This window comes from Sipha flava, unplaced genomic scaffold, assembly GCF_003268045.1.
Source record: "Sipha flava isolate LNK unplaced genomic scaffold, YSA_version1 524_pilon_pilon, whole genome shotgun sequence".
NCBI classification, from domain to species: domain Eukaryota; kingdom Metazoa; phylum Arthropoda; class Insecta; order Hemiptera; family Aphididae; genus Sipha; species Sipha flava.
In genome coordinates, this window is record NW_020273493.1 from 83,445 (window position 1) to 96,755 (window position 13,311).

Genomic DNA, 13,311 nt, shown 5'->3' on the forward strand with positions numbered 1-13,311 from the left:
TATTTTACTATAAAGTACCATACAGTAATGAAAATAAATACATACTACTTACTACTTTACTACTACATAACTTCTAAGTACGTATGAAGCAATTTAGTGATACGTAGTACACTATGTTAAAAACAGCAGGATCCGTCATGATGTGAACTAATTATCGTTGTATAACATTGTATAAAATTACCGTATATATAATTTTTTGTGAATAATAGATTAATATTCGGCACGTAATACTTACAAATATTTGAATAATAATAGTAAGTATATAATGTTTAGGATAAATAAATCATTACCATAAATATAAAATGTTAAAATATGTTTTAAAAATATGTCGAATGTATGATGCACGACTCGTGTTCCCAGTGAACACTTGATCGAGAAGAGTTATCAGGAACATACAATTATGACGAGGACTCGTGGGCTGTGGAGCATTGTAATATAATATCGCACACAAATACGCATTTTATTATAAATTAAAATCTCAACTACAAAGCAGTATCGAATCGAATGGGCTAGACGCTGCACGATGACCAGGCTCGTGATGAAAAGTTTACTTAAAAATTGTATACTCTTGTGGACGCATTATATTAGCACTTTTTAGAGTGTTTATTAAAACACGTATGGACACAAAATTATAACTGATAAAATTAGAAGTAATTTATTATCTAAACATAAAAATAACATTTTAATTAAATAGATATTCGTTAAGAATTACAAACAGTTGATATTCCACATTTTGTCATTCACCTCTTTAGAAAATCTACAAGTATGTATGAATCTAGTAAGAAAAATTTCCAATTCTTTCAAAAATGCATTGCGGAAGCTATGGAACAAATGTCTAACCATAGAACAAAACTGTTTAGTAACATATCTACCTGGATAAAAAATTTAATCACGTACAAAAACTAAGGCGGTTAAGGATAAAAAAAAATTAATGAACACCATAAATACATAAATAAATAATAAAAAAAAATAATAAAACACAAACATATATTTAATTACTGACTATCTAAGATTATTGAGTCAACCTCCTCGTACTATTTCTGGGTAACTTCTTGGATAAATTTTAGGTTCAAAATTATATTCACACAAACAGCAAATGTACTAACATTCTAAGAAAATATATGTGCCCAAACGTGCTAAAATGTAAGGAAATATTACACTCAAACGTTGTAATTATATGATACATTTAAAGTGTTGTGTTTTAAGAAAATGCGTCCAAACGTATTCCGACCCGATGAACGGAAAACCAGTTAAGTTAATACATTAAAAAAAGGTCAATGGATTTCTATTATATATTTGTGGCCTCTACCATCTGGTATTTGATATATCATAATGATTAATGAATTACAGATTATGTTATTACATAGATAGAAGTAGATAACGACTGCAATGCTGTCTGGAGTTAACATTAACCCTTAATGTCAGGGCGTATCCGGGTTATAGAATTTTTCTACTACTTATCTAAACATAATCTTCTACACGTGCGTGCTTGATAAAATCAAAAAGTTATAATTTCTTTAACAAAACATTTTCCTTTACGTTGCTTGTATTATATTTTGACTGGTCGGTTATGGTAGTCTCATTTAATTCGAATCAAAACATATATATTTTTTTATTATTTTTTCGGTAAGTTGTCAAAGGCACATCACTAAACTGTAAGTTTTTAATATTTTTTTTAAAAAAACAAATAATTTTAGAATTTGGGAAAATGATTTTTGATAAAATACAAACATAGAATTTACAATAATGTAATTTAACATAAATGCTATATTTAATATATGGATTTTATTGGCATGACACACTTTCAGCAAAATCTGTTATTATTTATCAGTTATTAGCACGATTATAAGTAGAGCTCTGGTCATAGGCGTTAGCAGACTTGTATTTCAGGGGGTGCCTACATTACTTTTGGGTCCTATCTTAACAAAATAAAATGGTACATTTAATAAATTATTATAATTAAACACAATATTCATTTTTTATTTATTGTGGCGTCCCGGATAGTCACACAATAACACATAATAAGGGAGTTCCTGTGAATACATCTGTGGATGTTATACATATTCTATTACAATTATTTAGCTAATCAAAACCACACCCTTAGATAAGTTAGATTATTATATTCACATGGTTATTTCTATGGGAAATTACAATAGGGAATGACAACAAAATAGTAGTGACCACATCTTGGGTATTTGTGTCATTAAATATGGGGTGGTCGAGAGATAGTTCACAAATACAGATTTCACAAGAATTATTATATTTTTTACTATAATTTTCATATGCACACACACACTTGCATATATTAGATATAAAAGGGACCCGACAACAAGGGCAAATCAGACGAGTTTTAGCTATGCGACACTGAGCACCTTCACGCTAGTGTATGTCATGGTCAGGACTTGGAAATATTTTGAATTATTTTTATAAAGTTTAATTGTCAGGACTTAGAATACTTATAGCTAACTTATATTTATTGCACTTAGAATAATTTTAACAGTTTTAATAAAATACTTTATCACAATTGGCTTTTATTATTTCAACTGTATACCTACATCCAAGCGTTGACTAGAATACTAGTAATGAAATCAACGATTAAACGGTTGGCACGCAACATTATTATTGTGGTATATTAATTCTATTGAATAAGATTTCCTTGAATTTGTATATTTTTTCAGATGGCCTCAACTTTTTCTGATTTTTACTTTTATAGTCAATTGTAGCTGCTATATTATCATGAATGTGCAAGCATTAACAAGGCTAAGACACATCTGCATTAGGGCCTGTTCGGGACCCCCTTATATACCCCGATCTCATGGGAATTTCTAATCGTTTGGTCATTTTACTCGTGTGCACCACCGGATGTGGTTATTGATATGTGAATTTCATATATGGAATTTTCTTTGTTAGATAAGGATGTAGCATATGTTTAATAAATCGTGCGTGTAACTTCTGATTGTTTGTCATATATATATTCTAATATATTTATTCACATGATTATTATTTTATACATTGTCCATTCGGTTAGTCATTATTTTAATTTATTTACTATTGTCCACTCATGTGTATCCAAGCATTGTAAATAAATGCATTGACTGTAACACCCTTATATTGTAGTTAAGAGTTATTATATTCCTAACTGTGTAATCACTATGCATGCCCGCCATAGTGGAATCATTGTATTAGTGTATTATTGTATACACAATGTAATGCAATCGATATAGTATATATATATATATATATATATATATATATATATATGTAACATTATGTGATAAAATGTATGCTCGTGACATTATGATATGTATGCACATAATATGTGAATGTGCAACAATATAATATAATACCATATTAGAATATATAATAAATATTTCCGGGTTGGGTGTACAGTAATATTAAGACACAGGTCAAGTCTTTGATTGTCAGAAAACAACTACATGTATGGAATTACATATCATTAGCCAATTAATATGTTGACAGCAATGAGAATAAATTAATTGGACTTAGAATTATTAGACTCACGAATAAATGCTTTAAACTAAAAAATAATATTATATAATAAACCGTAATTAATTTAAAGTTGATTCATTATTTGAAACACCTTTCCAATCATCATCAACAGAAAACTATTGAATTACCGGCACGCAACACCGTATTAACATTAGATTATTAGTTTAATCTAATCTGTGGAGATTATTAAAAAGAATCTTTGGATGGAGAATCGTGTTTCGTACATAGTATTTTTTTTTTTTTTTTGTCGTTGAAAAAACAATTTACATCTGTATTCAATAGAGAAAGAAATATATTTATTTATTATTTACAAAATTCAAAATACTATTATTAATAAAACTAGTGATATTTTGTATCAGTGTATATTGTTGCATGCCAATCTGAGTATACAGACTAGAGGTCCCTATTACACGTGGAACACGTGTAATTAATATACACTAGTATTTTTGTTATTAATTTAAATTTGGATTAACATATTCATTCAATTATACTTATATTTGAGTTTATGTAATTGAAATACATAATATAGAAAATAAAAAAAAAACTATTCAACGTGCGCTCCTTTTAAAAATAATAAAACCCTTGAATATAACTAACCTAACCTTGAAATTAATGGGCTAAGCGCGTAGAAATTATTAATGTTTGGATCTTATGCGTTCTTTGTCATAAAACCGATATCCACGTACGTTTACATTGTATCATGCGTACGTCAGGATCTGAATATACATTTAATTTATACAAAAGAAAACATTAAATACACCTGAATATTAATAAAGAAAATATAATATAATGATATGATCGAATTACTATAATAATGATAGAATACATTTTTTTTTAAATTTAGTTTACTTAGAAATTATTCATGATATCACATCTTTATAATGCTAAATAATAATAATGTTGGGATACTATACAACGAAAACGATGATAAAAATAGGTAGACTATTTCAGATTTTATTTAGTACTGAGCTGTCCTTTGTAACACATCCTTTGTACACTAGCAGCATGACGATAAATAAAATGTATAGTCTTACCCCGAACCCGGTCATTTTGCCGTTGACAGGTTTACCACCGTACCACCTTGCCGCGGACTTTTTCACTGACTTATTCACCACGACTTAACAAATAAAATGTATTCGTAGTTCATTTTTCCCACTACTGAATATACTATGATTTACTACACTCACCTTTAAGGTAATTATTTTGTATTGTCCATAATATGTTCCATAATTATATAGATTTATATTGATTAATTATTACCTACTTAAGTAAATTGTATTAATTTTTTTTTTTTTTTGAAAATTAAAATCATATTTATATAAAGATGGTTTCATAATCGAGATATCTCGATTACGTTCATCACTACAATAAAAATATAATATATATTATATATATGGGGGTACCTATAGTATCATATCTGAAAATTACTTGGTAGGTATGTACGATGTATGTATAGTGTGTAGATGTAACTGAGTATGCTATGAAAGACAAAAATATGTAGTACAAATTATCAAAAAAGATACAATATTGTATATAAGTGTATAGCAATGAAATAAAATGTATATTGTAATATTATTTCATATTAGTGCAATCGGGGTAATTTCTTTTTAAATATTTATATTTTTTTCGAACATATGACTTTCGAACACGTGACCCGTTACTGTTTAAAATATTGTTGTGGGCCGTCAGAGTAACAGTTCTGACGAAGGATGGGAATTAGGATATAAATAATAATAATCAAATTTTAGTTAAACTTTTATTAAAGTGAAAAATTCTAAGTAAAATATGATATTAAACTGAGTAATGTGAAGGTGCTTGCTGTTTATCGGACTAAACACATCTCAATATAGGTCTGTTAGAAACCCCCTTATATACTCAGATCCCGTGGAAAATCTATTGTGTGGCACCATGAATTTCTTGAAAAGACATCGTCAATAGTTTCAATTAATATTTTAATATAATAGATATTTCCAATTTACGATTAATAGATACCGGGTTTGTTAAAAGTGTACTTGTCTACTTTAATAGTTGATCTCGTTAATATTACTTTTGCACATGTTTTATATTATTTCATACTATATTATATCATGTTTTATAAATGCTTTTTATTATTAATGGACTTCTTTTGTCTATCACTATCACGTAAATTATTATTTATATTATATATGTGGTCTCCCTAGGTAATGATAGTCGTAAGGATCTATATTTATGTGTGTCCGTAACACCACTGCGCAAAAAGTATGATTTCTGTCTTCAGATAGAAATCTTTTACAATTATTATTATTTGATACAATAATTATGCTTAAATATTAATCGCTTACAATTTGATATGATTATTACATTTAGTACAATTATAATTTTACAATTATGTAATATGTCTACAAAATAATACATAAGTTTTATAATAATTTGAATATAATAATGAGAATTGTAAAAGATTTCTATCTGAGAACAAATAAATAAAAATAAAGAAAACCCAGTAAGATGAACAACTTGTCAAAAATGTTAACGAGTTTTCAACAATCAACATTGATATTATAATAAACGCATTGATTAAGGTACATTCAAATTAAAGTTTATATCAATTTTATACATATCCTATTTGAGGTTCGAGATTCTATATAATACCGAATTCAACCAATTACTGCATGCTCAATACTCAATGGATACGGTACTGTGATTTGTTTTTAAGATATCTGAAAATAATATATATATATAAAAATAATAATGATAATATATACTTGTATGTATGTATATATACGTATACATATACAACTCGTAAATAAATACATTCTTATACCTTAGGGGATACTACACATTGTTGTCAGAGGGACTACAACAAAAAAAAACAGCTAGACAGCAGGGTCCCGTCTTTGATCTTCACTGATTATAATAAATCTTATGGCGTCGGTCTTTTCGAGACTATAACATTCCAAAGACACACCCTTCAAAAGGCACCCAAAATCCATTAAATAAAATCGTAAAATTAAGAATACCAAACAGGTTTCAGTATGAATAAAAGAATCAATATAAATATAACAACTACTGCACGTGCACGTATGGGAATACATTTTACAAGCATAAGCTTTTAACAGCTATTATAATCCGCGAAGATACCGGGACAGCACCACTATAAATAATGTTATACACAATTGACATGGGTGTGTTTCTAAGAAATACTATCTACATGGGCGATCAAACTGAATACAAAATAAAAAAGGTTTTAAGAAACCGTGTTTAATAAGAAATCCCGAAGATTTATTTTCTTCTGTGTTGTTCGAATAATGCCCAATGTTCATGTAAAATACAAAATCTGAAATCTGGACAGCACATTTTTCTAGTTTTAACGAACATGCATGTATACGATCGGTAGTTTATTATTCACAGACATACATATACACATAATTATTTATTATCATTACCGTCTAAATCGATAAGAAAAAAAAACCGAAAACCAATTGTCAGATATAACTTTTAGACTCTAAATATTTTATTTATTTATTTTTATTTCTAAGAACATTTATTCCGATAGTGCATTTTCGGTGCATTTAACGAAATCGAAATATTGTGACATAGGTGCAAAATATGTTAAAAAATGCTATTAGGTGCAAAATACCACGTAAATAAATATGAACCATGTCTATCGCTTGTTATGGGCTTCCGTATATCATATAGTATATAATAAATATCATGTAATAATTGATATATTTAAATACGGGTAATGACAATGTAACATTATATTCTTTTATTATAATAATTTATATGCTGCATCAAGAAAAACTGTGTAATAAGAATGTACGAATTAATCAGGAATACTGGGAATTACAAATGTGGGTATTACAAGGGCAATTACGCACAAAATAACGGGGCTAAGTCCATGAAACATGAGCCTACATTTCCTGGAAATCCCAAAACAACAAGTTCAATGACGTTAATCGAGTAATATAAAAGAGGGACCGAAACAACCACAATTCAGATAAGTTCTAGTCTCGGAACTAAAAGCAATTTCACGTCACTCAGTATCAGAATTTTGTTAAACACTTTGAATTATAAAATAAACGTATTAATTGTATTAAAAAGTTAAAGTCTCATATCTAATTAACACGTTGACTGCCACAAGGCAGCCGGCGACCTAACACTGATACGTTATTGTCGAGCCATGGGAGAAATGCTGTTGCATTACTGTGATGTTCCTATGTTTATTTTGGGATTGGAAAGTCATAAGGAAATTCCAATGACAATTTCATAATCTACTATACATCAATATTACGATAATAATATAAAAATAGTTGGGTCGCCGGCGGACAAGTGGCGTAGTAATAATTCAATATTTGTAAGACGCCATTTGGGTTGCCGGCAGTCTTGTTATTTTTCTATCGACTAATCGTACATTTAGTAATGTGATAGACGCGTGCTCGTAAACGACGTTTACGTATAGTTTTCGTGTACGTACCTAACCATTTCTTTTCCTTAATATTTTGTATACATGTTTATTCAGTGTTTTTCAATAATTTATGGTAAATTTAACTTAGACGTGACGTGAAGTTTGAAATTATTATTTAATATAAAAATGGATGATGTACAAATCGAAGAAGCACTCAGTGCTTCAGATTTTTCAATCTCGGCGAGTGAGTCTAACAGTGATGGCGATGTTGTAATAACTAATGATGAATCCTATGAATCAGATACATCATCATCAAGTGAATTATCTAATGTCTCTCCCGCTCAACTTGAAAATAACGATGATATTACTTCTAACTGATACCCGGTGACAGGTAATCATCAAAAACATTTTACATATCAACATAATACTATGTTACCCGTTCAGTTACAACCAAATTTTGAACCATTAGACTATTATAAATTATTTTTTACTGCTGATATATTAGAGTGCATAGTCTTAGAAACAAATAAAAATGCAGAACAATATTTAAAAAGCAATAGGATTTCTCGTACAAGTCGATATAAGAAATGGGAGCTAGTCACATCAGACATAATGATGAAATTTTTTGGATTATTACTTTGGATGGGGATTGTCAAATATCCATCTATTTCGGATTATTGGATTAAAGCTGATAGGTATGCAAATATAGTAGCTCCAAAAGTGATGAGCAGAAACAAGTTTGAATTAATATAACGTTTTTTGCATTTTTCGGATAATGAAACAAGTGATAAATCGGATCGTTTATACAAAATAAGAAATATTGTTGATAAAATTAATTCTAATTTTGAAAATCTTCAAACATCCGGAGAAGTAATTGCTGTAGACGAATCTATGATTCTCTTTAGAGGAAGATTACATTTTCGACAATATATTCCGAGCAAACGTCATCGGTATGGTGTAAAACTATTTAAAGTTTGTGGTGTAAACGGTTTCACGTACAAAATAATTATTTATGAGGGAAATCAGTCTATTGCTGGTCAAGCTTTAGGTGAAACGATTGTATTATCATTATGTGAAAAATATTTAGATAATGCTAGAACAATTGTAACTGATAACTTTTATACATCTGTTCCACTTGCTAAAAAACTTTTATCAAAAAAAACTCATCTTGTTGGAACGTTAAGAAAAAATCGTCGTTACTTACAAAAAAAAGTGACAACACAAAAACTTAAAAAGGGAGAAATAATTGGTCAAGAAAACAAGGATGGAGTTGTCGTGTTAAAATTCTAAGACAAAAGAGATATAATTTTATTATCTACTCGACATAAATTGAATATCGTAGATACGGGAAAGAAAAATCGAAGAAAGGAAAGTATTTTGAAGCCTGAAGTAATATTATATTATAATGCAGGCAAAGCTGGTATTGATCTTTCTGATCAATTAGCATCGTATTCTACACCAGTCAGAAAAAGTATTCGCTGGTATCATAAAGTTATGACTGAAATCTTACTTAATACTTGTGTTATAAGTACTAAAATATTATACAACATGAAACATTCAAATTCAAAACTGACTGTAAAACAATTTCGAGAATCATTAATTGATAAAATACTAAACTTAAGACCGACCAGTAGAAAATTAGTCCAGAGTACAAACTTGAATATTTCTACTCCGAGTACTAGTGGGAATCAAAGAAGATCTGCTCCTAAACATAAACTCGAAGTAACGGAAGAAAAGTACCCGAGGAATCGAAAAATTAGAAGAAGATGTACGGAATGTTATAAAAAAATAGCAAAGGAAAATGGATTTAGGTAATGCATATTTTTGTTTAATTTAATGACTTAAAATCTATTAAAAAATGTGTATAATGTTTTAGAGAAGCGTTAAATAAGGCGAAGAAAGTCACTACGTTTTGCATCATATGTCCATCTCAGCCTTTCATTTGTTTATCGTGTTTTCCAGACCATATGAATAACTAACAGAAACGAAAATTTTTTTTATCTAAAAGTATTGATATATTTTCTTTTCAAAAGTACAAACATTTTTTTTTTCAACATTTTTAACACAAATTTATAACTTAAAAATATTAATATTTTTTTTTTCCAATCAGAAGTATAACTATTTTATTTTTATAGTATTTGTGAGTAAAAGACTACACTGTTATAAAATTGTTTATTTTTTTTTCATAAATTTAAAATAAACTTAAAGTATGTAAAATTTGTCGGATTTTTATTGATTTTTTTTTAAAATATTCTTTTTTTTCTCCTCTATGCCATGGTGTAATTCTTGAGTCCTTAGCTCTAGGCCATAAAAAATAATTTTACATTAAATATAATAGGTCATTTGAACACCCGGCGCCTTAAGTGGCGTAGGAAAAATAATTCAATTTAGGTCACGCGCAACCTAAATGGCTTCATGATAATATACCTGAGTTAGGTCGCCGGCGGTCTTGTGGCAGCTAACGTGTTAATTAAAATTAAATACATCTTCGACTGCTCAATTTAAAATCGAGCTGATGGCACGTAAAACGCTAATAACAAGGATATACGAAAGAAGATCCAATTGGACAAGAAATTAGATTTGTTCTAGTCACGGGATGGTAAGCAATTGCACTTATTGTACAATGCTACAATAAATTATACATCTTATAAAAGTTACTCAAGATATTTTGTTGTAGAACAAATCTTCGTTGACTGCTGGAAAGTGATTTGGATCACGTAACAAATGGACGAGTTATTAAAAGACAACTTTTGTCGGTTTCATCAACATTTAATAAAATTATTTAGTCGAACCACTACAACAATAACATTTTGCGTTCACAAAGAACAAATGTAGTGATATAAAATCATACAATATCATAGCAATCGAGTAGCGCAAACGGCTAATGACGATTTCAAACACATTTACCGTACTGTTGTAACACGTATAACGTGTACAGCACCCACTTATACACTATTACGCTCGTAACATACCAAATGTGAAATATGTAAGCATATTTATTCGATATATATATTCGACATATTTATTCGATAAAAGATTCACACGATGGCCGTTGTTTGAAACAACTTGTTTCTATGCAAACATAAATTTTTGTCAGACCGCGGATCGCAATCAACCAGCTAACTACGGGGGGACAGCTTTGATGATGATAGCGACAACTGCGCGTGCGCGGTCAAAAGAACGAGAACCTCGACCAGTAACCGGGGTCCAAGGGCGGACATCCGTTTTGCTGTCTTAGCTGCAACGCGTGCGGCAGTAGGCTCTCGATGTACTGCACGCGTTCGCTGTGCGGCGGGTGCGTGGACAGCCACCGCACGCTGTGCTCGTTGCCCGGATCGAACTTCTCCATCTTCTTCCAGAACAACGGCGCCTGGCGCACGTCCACGCACGCGTTTGCCGCCAACATGAGACCGTACTTGTCGGCTTCGGTCTCCTGGTCCCGCTCGTACGGCAACAGCATGACCACGCTCTTGAAGTAATGGCCGAACAAGTAGCCGAGTATGGCCTCGGGCACAGGCAGCATCGCCCACATCGCGGTCAGCGGTATCAGCCACAGCATCTCGAGCACGTGCTCGCGGCTCAGCCGGACCGCATGATGGTCGAGCAGGCAGTGCGCGATCTCATGCGACAGCACCACGGCCACCTGCTGGTCGTTGGCCGTGGCCAGCAGCCCGGAGAACACGATCATCATGCCGTTGGGCAGCACCATGGCGTTGATGCGCGGGTCGTTGACCACCACCAGCGACCATTCGCGATCCGGCACGCGGTCGTACGGCTTATTCGCGTCCACCACGCGCGAGGCGATGGACGCGGCCCGCCTGTAGTATGGATGCGAGCGGTTGTACACCGCGTGCCGGTTCTCGTCCAGCAGCTCGCGCGCGATCGCGTTGGCCAGCTCGACCATTTGCGCCTGCGTGAACACGATCAGCCGCCGTTGCCCGGTGATCGGGTCAAGTTCCATGTGCGCCGCGCAGTAAGCGGCAAACAGACCCGCCAGACCGGCCGCAGCCGCCGTTATCTGCCTCCGGCGCCTGCGCACGTTTCGCCAGAACCGTCGCTTCTCCTTGTCGCTCAATTTCGACCACCAACGGCGTATGCGGATCCCCAATATCATGGCGAGGAATTTGGTGACCGGGCGCAGCGCTATCGCAGCGATTGGCGGCAACGGCAGCAGACGGTTGACATGTGACACGCTGGAATCGAGAGAAAACAATGAACAATCGGTTTTTTTTTTTTTTTTTTATTGAAACTTTGTGTAAACAATTATTCTTGACAATTATAAATAATTAAATAAATATACTTTATATAAATATAGTAATTTATATAAGCAGCTCAGAATTAAGGACAAAAGTAATAGTAGCAAGGATAACATGGTGGGATTGAGAAGTAAGAATGTGGTAGGAATCGAGAGGAATATTTAGAGAACGGAAATGAAAAAAAGATGCAGGCACTCTGCAACAATCACTTTAGACACGGAACACGGAATTAATATTATAATATAAATAAATATAATATTATAATATTTAATTATATAGGTATACATATTGTTTGTCTAATATTCTTGTTATTTCCTAATGGGGTTGTGATTTCAGTTAATCGTTAAACGTAGGAATGCATGAAAATATCTCCATGAGAAAACTGCATTTATTGTTACATTGTTACATATAAATGTATTCATATGAATAACTAAAAAAAAAAATTTTTCGTGACGCTATTTTCCTTACTATACACTCCCTTTGTGAGACCATGTGTTGATAATATTAATTTTTATTATCTATGTGAATAAAAACGAGTCGAAATCTAAAGATACTGATAAATTATCTTCATCTTTTCCAAAATATTTGGGGTCGGCCACCCTTGTCCTAAACCTCTACTCGTCTCGATTTTCTATAACCCCTACGCACACACCAACATTTAGCCCTCATATCATTCTCAATCATATCCAACTATTTCTTTTTTTGTCTTCCTCTTTTCCCTTCAACTTTCAATTTCATAACAACTCTTACTGCATTTGTTTCCTCTCGTTTCATCACACGTCCAAACCATCTCGATCTATTTTTCTCATCTTGTTCATTATAGGCGCTACACCAAAACTATCTCTCACATAATCGTTTCCTATTCTATCTTGTAATTGCAATCATCCATCTAAGCATTCTCATTTCCGCAACATTCATATTCTACTATATTGTCCTTCAACTATCTAACACTCCAAATCATAAAGTATAATTTATCTAATTATACCCTGTACAATATTATTGGAATTCTCTTATTACATAAAACGCTCGACAATTCTCTCTATTTCATTCAACTGAATTTGATCTTATGTATTACATCCATGCCAAAACTCCCGTCTTTTTGTATGAATGATTATAAATATTTAAAACCCTCAATTTAAACCATCACATTATCGCTTATTT

The 13,311-nt window shown here is 31.7% G+C and overlaps 3 protein-coding genes across 3 annotated transcripts; 2 read left to right on the plus strand and 1 right to left on the minus strand.

The window, feature by feature from the left end:
• The first annotated feature begins 6,202 nt into the window (after positions 1–6,202).
• LOC112690873 lies at positions 6,203–9,939 on the plus strand. Its single transcript, XM_025564977.1, has 2 exons — positions 6,203–9,705; positions 9,771–9,939. The coding sequence occupies exons 1-2, from the start codon at positions 9,389–9,391 to the stop codon at positions 9,871–9,873; spliced, it is 420 nt and encodes a 139-aa protein (XP_025420762.1). The 5' UTR covers positions 6,203–9,388; the 3' UTR covers positions 9,874–9,939.
• LOC112690872 (piggyBac transposable element-derived protein 4-like) lies at positions 8,081–9,184 on the plus strand. The gene is made up of 3 exons (XM_025564976.1): positions 8,081–8,210; positions 8,400–8,631; positions 8,800–9,184. The coding sequence occupies exons 1-3, from the start codon at positions 8,081–8,083 to the stop codon at positions 9,182–9,184; spliced, it is 747 nt and encodes a 248-aa protein (XP_025420761.1).
• Positions 9,940–10,870: 931 nt separating the features above from the next.
• On the minus strand, positions 10,871–12,090 carry LOC112690874 (metalloendopeptidase OMA1, mitochondrial-like; the record flags this gene model as incomplete). Its single annotated transcript, XM_025564978.1, is given in 1 exon segment — positions 10,871–12,090. A coding segment is annotated over 1 exon segment (1,024 nt), but the record flags the coding sequence as incomplete, so codon positions are not given.
• Between the last annotated feature and the right edge of the window lie 1,221 nt (positions 12,091–13,311).